At 48.5% G+C, this 10668-nt stretch overlaps 1 protein-coding gene across 1 annotated transcript; it reads right to left on the reverse strand.

The window, feature by feature from the left end:
- Positions 1-312: 312 nt before the first annotated feature.
- Positions 313-978, reverse strand: LOC136831056 (capping protein inhibiting regulator of actin dynamics-like). The gene is made up of 2 exons (XM_067091001.1): positions 946-978; positions 313-888 (listed from the first exon to the last, which is right to left on the reverse strand). The coding sequence occupies exons 1-2, from the start codon at positions 976-978 to the stop codon at positions 313-315; spliced, it is 609 nt and encodes a 202-aa protein (XP_066947102.1).
- Between the last annotated feature and the right edge of the window lie 9690 nt (positions 979-10668).

The following is a 10668-nucleotide window of genomic DNA, read 5'->3' on the forward strand; positions in this document are numbered from 1 at the left end:
TCATTCCTTGGGCAAGTTGAGCCTGAGGGGTACCCGGGTGGCGCTATGAGGAGTTGGGACGTGCTGTGGGATTGGTTAAAAGTTTCCCAGGTGTCGGCCAAGCAGCAGGCTTCCATAAGTGTGGGGGGTTGCTTATCACTGAGATACACAGCAAGGGGCCCAGGCACACATTGGAAAAGATCCTCCATCATGGTCCTATTGAAGAGGTCCACGAAGGTCGTGCAGTAGAGGGAATTCAACCCAGCGAGTCCCAGACTGGGTCTTGTGACAGGCCCATTCCGTCCAGGACCAGCCGACTTCCTTGGCAAGACCTCAGAACCGTTGTCTCCATTTCTCAGGGGTTATCTCATAGGCCTTGGTGATGACCCTACGGACTTCGGCCAGGTTGCCCCTTTGACTCTTCTCCAGCAAGAGGAGGGCTGCCTTTGCTTTTCTGTCCAGGTGTTTGGTCAGCACTAAGGCCCTCTTGGCCTCAGTGGTGTTGAAATTATCGAAGAGCGCCTCGACCTCTTCTAGCCGGGCTTCCAGCTCTTCCTCAGTCCACTTGGGGACTAGAGAGTTAAGGCTTGAGAGCGTAACATTTGGTGCAGCAGGTATGGGGCTGGAGGCTTGTTGGGCTGCTATAGCTTCAGCGCTTTCCTTCTGTGCTCTCTCCAGCTCGAGCTCCTTTTCTATGAGAGCCAGCTTGCTTGCCTTAAGAGCTTGCTCGCTATCCTTGAGGGCTAATTCGTGCTGTCTTCTCCTTTCTTCTCTTTCATCCTCCAGCCTCCTCTGTTCGGCTTCCTCCTTCCTCTGAGCTTTTCCATACTTCCTCTGCTCTTCTTCATGCTTCCTCTGCTCTTCTTCATACTTCCTCTGCTCTTCTTCATGCTTCTTCTGCTCTTCTAGCTGCTCTTTCACTCACTGGGTGAGTTCCCGTCCTGTGAAACCTGCGTCCCTGCCCACGTTCATGAGGACATGGTGTTGTTCTAGAGACATGGTCTTGGTTTACGAGGAGGATTAGGGAAAATGGTCTGTGACGATGGTGGAAGTGTCCTGTAATGTGATGGCACTTCAGTGATAGTGGCACCCCTTTAATAAGATGGCACTGGGGTTGAGTGTGCTGTGTGAAGGTCACACTGGTGGAGCAATCCTGAAGGATGTCTGATCCTTATGGGCAGGTACGCTATTGGTGTGGAAGTGATCCTGAAGGTATAATATTCCTTATGGGCAGAAACACTTAGGAAATGGGAGTGATCCTGAAGGTGCTACAGTCCTTCTGGGCGGATGCACTGTTGGTGGCACTCTGTATCTCCGGTACAGGTGCAGTGGCCTATGGGTGATTACTTTGATTTGGTGGCACTGTGGTGCCGGTGTGCTCCGGGGAGCAATACAATCAAATGGCAATGAAGGAGTGGCACTCTGCCTGAGGCAGAAGGTAAGTAAGGGGTAAGAGGGAAAGGAGAGACTCTGGCAGAAGCAAGTGGGGAGTAAGAGGGAAGGAAGAAAGGTAAGTGCTTCAATATTTTTAATTGACTGGCAGCGCCTCAGAGTAGGAGCACTATGGAAACAGAAACCCTTGGGCTTGCACTTGTGGGAGGCTAGTACGAAGAACTAGTGGTTGCTTCCTAACATGAGGAAAAGGAAGTTATGGGGTTTGCATGCAATAAGCGATTTGGTGCTTGTGGCATACGCAAGGCTTGGATAATGAGTTCCCACTCGTGCACGGCAGTTGATAAATGTTATAAAATGGCAGTACATATGCCCTATGATGTACGAGAATTCACTCCGTGGCTGAGCACTTAACGGAAATAGAAAGGAGATAGGGAAAGTAATTCAGTGAACGCGGGCGCATATATAAACTCGCGCACTGTATGTAAATGAGTAAGGAATAATGGATTGGGATCTTAAAAGATCAAAGGTTGGATAAAACTAAAGAAAATTCTTGTTGTATTTGGTTTTATGACTCGTGGGTTTAATTTCCAATACTCATTGCTTAACGTTAGTATCCCCTTGTTATGAAGAAAAGCAAAAAAAAGTCTCTCTCTCTCTCTCTCTCTGAGAGCGTAGTGTAATGGAACGCTAGGCGTTTAGGATTTAAGTGACTTTAACTTTTGCTTAAGATAAATGAATTACTTTGCACAATTACGTTAAGTTACGTTTCCTTTTTCTCTTTCCAAAATGAACTTTTGTGATTTACATAATTTGACTGATTCGCTCTCGCCATGACAAGTGATAGTAAGTAAGATTGCAGATTATTTTAAATATATTCAAGTCTTCGTGAAGGTTTACATTAAGTTGAAAAGTGATGAAACTTTGTTCAGTGTAAACGAAAGATGTGGGATCAAGTCAGGTGGGTGGAAAACAGCTGTCCGCTCACTCGCTCACTTTGTCGTGCGCGAACAGAGAATGGGGAAGTGTTGGAGGGAAAACTAAAAGAACTCTACTTTCTTGGCTGAAGGCGGTTTCAAATGCAAAATGAATTATTTAACTTTAACATCAGCAATGCGTTACGTTACTTAATATCAGATGTGGTTTTGTTCAATAACTACGCTTGGGATGTTTTCCTTGTTACGACAATGGGAATGATTTGCGCAGGCGCCAACTGAACAGAGCGTCTACTCACTCCCATCAGCGTCGTGATGCCAGAAATCGGTACTCTTGTAAAGTCTCTGCTGAGCAAGTTTTCTTTGGTGATGGCCCATTTTCTTTGAATCTGCAATTCGTCACACCTGACGGGCCAGTCACGTAAATTCATTCATTTAAACTGTGTATGTAATTATTTATCTGTCTTCAATTTATGTACCGTGTATTTCTTCTTTCGCAGGGATCAAGATTGTATTCAACTTTAATTCTGTCTATTTTCCCATTGTAAATAATACTCGTTCGCTGTATTTTATTGTTAATTGTTATCGACCTCAGGTCACCTATGCCCTCATTGTGTTTCGCGGCGTGACGCCAGTCTGCCGCTATATAAACCGCCTGGATCATGAATAAATCAGCAGTTAACTTTGCTCGTTTCTTTTGCACCTCTTAAAGTGGTGACCCCGGAGTGACTCCCGAAGCCATTAGCGGACCCACATGGCGACTCAGTCTTGGCTTCAGGAGCTTACTCTCGCCCTTAGTGGACTAATCACGGCGCTGAACCAGCGTTTGGGTGTGCTGACTCTCGTCGGCAAAATCATCAGTGTCATTAGCGGACTCACACAGCACGCTCCCAAGTGCGTTTTGATGCGAGCACCCTACTCCATTTAAGAGGGCAAAGAGCGAGTATGGACGCGGACATCCCTTCCCTACTTCAGTTAACCGCCGACCTCACGGACTCGGAGGTCTACCTCCCTCCCATATCACCTGAGCCCGTCCCCGCGCCGAGGCTCTCACGCTTCTCCACACTCCTACCCACGCCCAGCACTCTCCCCAGCCTGGCGGGACAATCAAGGGCCACCCTGTCCATAAAACTGCTGCCGTTCACGCAGGGGAATCCGTCGGCATGGCTCTACAGGGTAGAGAGCCAGTTCAGGATTGTGGATCTTAACGACGAGGTGCTGCAGGCAGATATAGTACTCAATGCCCTGCCGGAGGAGATCTACAGGAAGCTCGTCTCATGGGTGTCTGACGCATGCCCCCCTACCTACCACCTCCTGAAGAAAACCCTCCTCGAGACATGCTCCCTGCTGGTTGCTGAGCGGGCCGCCCACGCCCTTGACCTTGCCATCAACCCGCAGCAGGATCAGAGCGTCATGGAGTCATGGGGCATGATCCAAGACCTCCTCACCCTCCCAGACACCGACGGCAGTAAAAAGAAGCGCGAAATAAGCCTGTTGCGGGAGCTCCTCCTCCGCAAGCTCCTCCCGGAGGTCAGCACACAAATCCCTGAGCCCTACGCGATGCCCCTCGAAACCCTGATTAGCACAGCACAGCACTTGACGGACTCCATGCAGGCAACGAAGCGGGTACCAGTGCCCACACTCCCAGTCAGCACCATCCAGCAGGAGGAGGGCGCAGAGCAAGAGGTCAACGCCATCACCAGGAGGCGCTCAGCGCCTCCCAGCAGGTAGAGTTCCCCGGGTCTTTGCCACTACCACAGGCGGTTCGGCTAGGATGCCCGGAACTGCCTGCCGCCCTGTTCATTCGCCCGTTCAAAAAACGGGGGAAGCGGTGGCCAGCAGGACAAGCCACCATGGCAGCAGAAGAACCCAGGGGCCCAGAACCAGTAGGCTTCTACGTCCGTGACACCATCTCTGGCAGGATGATGCTGGTCGACACAGGGGCTGTTAGATCAATCTTCCCAGCATCTAGAGAGGATCGCAAGTGAGAACCGGACCCGGCTGCCTTCCTGACGGCCGCCAACAGGTCCCCCATCCTCTCCTATGGAACAAGGCCCCTGTCGATCTCCATCCTTGGCTGGAGGTACTCCTGGGACTTCGTCGTCGCGGACATTAGGACCCCGCTCCTGGGTGCAGATTTCCTGGCGCACTTTGGGCTGGCAGTCGACATCGGTCGCAAGCGCCTCCTCGACACAGACTCCTGCCAGTCCCTCCTGTTGGCAATGGGACCCAAGGCACCCACCATCTGCTCCGCCGCCCCCCACCAGTACTCACAGCTGCTGACGGAGTTCCCTCATGTGTTCAGGCCCGAGCTCTGCAAAAAGCCTGGGGCCCCAGCCAAACATGGCATATATCACCACATAAAAACAAAGGGCCCCCCTGCACATGCGAAGTTCCGGAGGCTTCCCCCTCGGCTCCTTCAGGATGCCAAGGACGCATTCGCCGAAATGGAACGGATGGGAATCTGCAAGAAGGCTTCTAGCCCGTGGGCCTCCCCCCTCCACATGGTGCAGAAACCAGACGGCTCCTGGAGACCCTGCGGCGACTACAGGCGGCTCAACCTTGCAATGGAACCTGACCATTATCCCCTGCTGAACATGCAGGACCTCACAGGAGGTTCATCCCCGGGATCGCACACACCACGGGCCCCCTGATGGAGATCCTGAAAGGCCGACCAAAATCCTTGTTGTGGGACCCAGCCAGCAGCAGGCCTTCTCCCTGATGAAGGCCGCCCTCGCCGAGGCAACCGCCTGGCCCACCAGGATCCCAACGCCCCCCTCCAGCTGACAACAGACGCCAGCAACGTCGCCTGTGGTGCTGTCCTGGAGTAGGTCATCACCGGCGCCCCCCAGCCCATCGCCTTCTTCAGCAAGAAGTTCAACCCCGCAGAGGCCTGCTACAGCACCTTTAACAGGGAACTCTGCTCAGTGTACCGTGCAGTCCGGCACTTCAAGTTCCTCCTGGAGGGCATGCCCTTCACAATCTATACGGACCACCAGCCGCTGGTCCACGCCTTCACCAAGCAAGGGGACGCGTGGTCTTCCAGGCAGCAGCGGCATCTCTCGGCCATCGCCGAGTTCACCTGCTTAGTCAAGTACCTCCCCGGCAGGAAGAACCCTGTGGCAGACGCCCTCTCCAGAGTTGAGCTGAACGTGGTGCAACTGGGGATCAACTACGAAGACCTTGCCAGGGAGCAGGCCGCTGACCTAGAGACCCCAACCTACCACACTGCCATCATGTCCCTAAAGTGGTGGGACATGCCCCTCGCCCCCGGGGGCCCAAACCTCCTCTGCGATGTCAGCACCAGCCAGTCCTGCCCCCTAGTGCCAGCCTCCCGCCACTGCCAGATATTCAAAATCATCCACGGCCTGTCACATCCCTCCAGCAGGACGACGGCCAAGCCGCTGTCAGAGAAGTTCGTCTGGCACGGAGTGCAGAAGGACGTGAGGACCTGGGCAAGGCAGTGCCTGCATTGCCAAACCAGCAAGGTGGGGCGGCACACCGAATCTGGGGTAGGCGAGTTCCTGCAGCCAGGGCGGCGTTTTGGCCATGTTCACATCGACGTTGTCGGGCCCCTTCCCCCCATCAGGCGGGTCCAGATATCTCCTGACGGTGGTAGACCGCTCAACAAGGTGGCCCGAGGCCACGCCAATGCAAGAAGCCACCGCCAGCGCATGTGCCGAGGCCCTGCTCTCCAGCTGGATCAGCTGCTTCGGCGTCCCAGACCACATCACAAGTTAGCCTTCCTGTCCGAATTGTGGTCCGCCCTGGCCCAACTGCTGGGGACAGCTCATCACACCACCACGGCCTACAACCCTGCTGCCAACAGCTTGGTCGAGCGCTTTCACAGGTCCCTGAAGGCATCCCTTATGGCCTGCTGTACCGCTGAGGACTGGAAGTACCAGCTGCCGTGGGTCCTCCTCGGGTTGAGGACCGCCACCAGGGCCGACGGCGCCCCGTCCGCAGCCGAGAAAACATACGTCGAGCCCCTTGTGGTCCTGGGCGAGCTAGTGACAGAAGACCGCCACAACCCATCGGTCCAGAGGCTTTGCGAAATCGTCGGCAAGTTCGCCCCCTGCAAGAGGACATATACCGACAGGTTGGCCACCTTCACGCTGCCCGGGCTGGCTTCCACTACCCACGTCTTCGTCAGGGATGACGCTGTCTGCCCGCCACTGACCAGGCCCTACAGGGGGCCCTTATGCATGTTGGAACGGAACAGCAAGGCGTTCCTGCTCGCACTTCCTGGGAGGAACGATTGGGTGTCAATCGACCGAGTCAAGCCCGCCCTCCTGGAGGAGGACACATCTGTCAGCACACCGCACCCTCTGCCGGCGCAGCCGTCGCCGCTGCTGTGCCCTCGTAAGAAGCGGACACTCGGCCGCCCCCGGAAAAGGCCGCCTACACCTGCAATCAGCCACCCTCACACACAGGAAGTCCCTCTGTTGTCCTCACGCAGCCAGGGCACCCTTCGAGGCCCCAGCAGATATGCCGACTAATCAGACATTGCCTACGTCTTGGGGGGAATATTTGTAAAGTCTCTGCTGAGCAAGTTTTCTTTGGTGACGGCCCATTTTCTTTGTATCTGCAATTCGTCACACCTGACGGGCCAGGTCACGTAAATTCATTCATTTAAACTGTGTATGTAATTATCTATCTGTCCTCAATTTATGTACTGTGTATATCTTCTTTCACAGGCATCAAGAATGTATTCAACTTTAATTCTGTCCATTTTCACATTGTAAATTGTACTCGTTCGCTGTATTTTATTGTTAATTGTTATCGACCTCAGGTCACCTATGCCCGTATTGTGTTTCGCAGCACGACGCCAGTCTGCCACTATATAAACCGCCTGGATCATGAATAAATCAGCAGTTAACTTTTACCTGCTCGTTTCTTTTGCACCTCTTAAACTCTTGTTTTAGCTATTCGTAATTTCGAGATGTATATCACAGACAGAGAAATTGTACACTTTCTCTGCCGTAACTGTTCTTGAATAAAACCCCTAGCTAACTGTTCACAGCTAACACATGCGATCATTCCCTAGTAAACACTCCCTAACTCCTATGCTCATTCATCGGTCAACACAACACAGCTGCTCCCTACAACTGGGAAGTTTTGCCATGAGTAACGGTCACGATCTGCGAGCCTGTCTCGCTAATTTAAGAACCTGTGCGCTTTTGTCTAGGGATGAATTTCTCTTTCTTAAAAAAAAAAATTTAATATCACTTCCCTATTTTTCCCTACGTATCCTTAATGTTACAAGACTTAATGATAATAACCTTTTACCCTAATACTCTTCGCTCCAGTCGCCTTGATGCCTTTGTGAAATAATGAAATTAATTTAGTTAAATGAATGAATGATTCCTGGTTCGTTCGTTCCCAGTCTTTTAGCAAATAGCTAGGCTAATTTGGCTACTCTGACTAGATTCTTGGCATGGTCACCACTATTACAGATTGGGTCTCTTCGGAAGACTGCAAGAGGGGTTTTCTGAATTTTTACTGCCAGAGGGGCCAAAAGAGAACACCAAACTGTAACCAAAGGGAAAGGATAATTGAAGAACTTACCTTGACTTTACCATTAGTTAATCAGGGATTGAAAGGTTGCCATGTGGAATGAGTATCTAGTTACATTAACTGAATTTATTTACAACAGAATAATCAAGAAGGTAATCTAAAAGGCTGATTATACAGCAATTAAGAACAGATAATAGGGAAAATCAATTGGTAAGCGTAGCAAGGATCTGTATCTGACGAGGTGACTTAGTCTTGAATAAATTGGCTATCTTGTATGCAACAAAAGGGAACAAATTAATGCTCCGGACTGTGGCGATCAGGGACTCCTTGTGGTATTGATATGGCAGTACTTTAAGGATTTGATTCACAAGGCGGTGGTTTGACTGAGCAGAGCGTGGCAGAACTCCTGGAAAAAAGCCAGGATTAGCAATCTAGTACAAAGAATTTCTCTTACATGAAAATTATGCACTATGTAGGACTTGATCACTTGAATTACTTGAAATAATTAGCCCTTAGTTAACACTGTGGAGGGAATAATCTAATACTGATCACTGAATTGAATTAGATGGGTCTCAACACAAGTCATGGGGAGAAACACGGGCTGATTGGTTCGTAGGTTGGCTTAACAAAGGGGCTTTGTTTTAGGAGAATGAAAATTGAAATTTGGAGAAATGGAAAAAGAATTTCACAGAGAGAAAGAAGATGGCTTATTGACTCATTGTGGTCAATGTACCTGATGCCCGTAGATGTTTTGTGCTTAACATGTAGGGGCTTGGCTGATCAACTTGATTAGTCATCACCAGTGGGAGAGGTGGAAGGCGCCCGACCGTACACGTTGCTGGTTTTGCACGGAGTGCATGGGTGTGAGAGTCCAGGGCATGCTCCACCAAGTTGTTTTCGTTCAGATCGTAGGCCTCAGTTGATCTGCAAGTCACACAGCCAGCAAAGAGGGTGGAGAAAAATAGGTCTTATGTTTAAGCACTTAGAGGGTAAGTTCCTAGCTACCTCACAGCCTGGATTCGCCTATATTACTCGTAGATGGGTTCATCAGCGGGACACGTGATGGGCGGTGGCAGTCAAAAGGGGTTCTATTGTCCTCGCTTTCGCTCAGGTGAAACGGGGAATGCTCTTTCTTAGTTCAAATGAGAAGTGTTTTTATTCACAAATTCAAAATATTTCCAAGCTGGCTACGAGGGAGGAATGAAATCACGTGAAAAAATATAATATCTCGTATATATATATATATATATATATATATATATATATATATATATATATATATATATATATATATATATATATATATATATATATATATATAGTAAGCTCAATGGTTAAAATTCTCTGTGCGTCGTTGTCTTCCAACCTGGCGGCAGTTCTAATTCCACTCGTGATTAAGCAGGTGTCAATTTTAATTCCCCATGGGTGTAAGTTATTCCCGTGGTATCGTGAATTGGATATGAGACGACATTTGCGGCTTAGTATTTGAGAATATGAAAATAGTTGCAGTATATTTGACACACACACAGTCATGTTTTATCAATTATATTATATATATATATATATATATATATATATATATATATATATATATATATATATATATATATATATATATATATATGTTATTACATCACCATGTCAGTTTTTATATTCACAAATGTCGTTTATTACCTAATTCTTTCTTCCTCTGTAATAATAGCCTACTGTAGGGGAATTATAACTGATAAGTGGTTCGACACCTGAGAGGGTCGATCCCCTGTCAGCGGCAGCCGACTGCAGTGACGAGCACTCTACCATTAGGCAGTGTGTATGTGTGTGTGTGTGTTTGTGTGAGAGAGAGAGAGAGAGAGAGAGAGAGAGAGAGAGAGAGAGAGAGGCCATGAATTTTGAGCACTGTTCTCTTCTTCACAGTCGTCTTATATTTTTCCATAATCATTTCTTCACCCTACTGATTTAAGAGGCCATCTCTCTCCCATATGAACGTGGAAAAGAAAGTTTTGAAAAAGACTCTTTTGAATTTGAGAATCTGCTGTACAACTTATATATTGAGGTCTAGGCAAAGGTCCAAATGAGTTACCCTGCTTGATTTAAGAGCATTAGTGAAGGTCGATAATTAAGGCACCTAATTTGAGTCTCTGTCATCCGTAGAAGAAAGCAAATAGATCATTCTTGCAAGGCAGGCTTGGCAGATTGACTTCAAACACATACTGGCATTTTATAATTCAATCGGTATGGCTTAATTGTTCAGCCAATAAGAGCAAAGTGATGAAATCTGATATACTTGGTGAATAAGAACGAAAGCAAAAGAAACCGTAATGATAAAAGGTTTTACACTCTATGAGTTGTTCTTTGAGTCTGTTCGTTTAACCAAAAAAGTGAAACTCTCCACGCTTTCCACATGGCGTTTAGGAAGGCCTTTAAGTCCACTACGCTATTCTTCACAAAGGTTCCTCATTATTTTTCCAGATTGTCTGAGCTCTCAAACCTCCCCCGGAATCAGTGACTCCAACAACAATGGGACCTAATTATGTATGTAGTGGGTTACTGAAGGCGGGGGGTGATCAATTGAGGCGTGGATCATAAAGGGTACCAGGTTATAATAAGACACGGGTTAAAGTGAGTAAAGGGTCACAATGAGGTTCGGAGGTCAACAGAGTGAATAAGCAATGAAAACTTACGGTCCAGGTAACATCAAGTCCTTTTCTAAAATGACAAGAAAACGCTTCATGTGATCCTTCATTCTACATCATCTAAGAACCCTAATGGATGTTCAGTATCTGAATGATTATAATTAATAATCGAAAATAAAAACAAAATGTTCATATTTTGCATCAAAATCTGT

Source organism: Macrobrachium rosenbergii, chromosome 48 (assembly GCF_040412425.1).
Source record: "Macrobrachium rosenbergii isolate ZJJX-2024 chromosome 48, ASM4041242v1, whole genome shotgun sequence".
NCBI lineage: Eukaryota > Metazoa > Arthropoda > Malacostraca > Decapoda > Palaemonidae > Macrobrachium > Macrobrachium rosenbergii.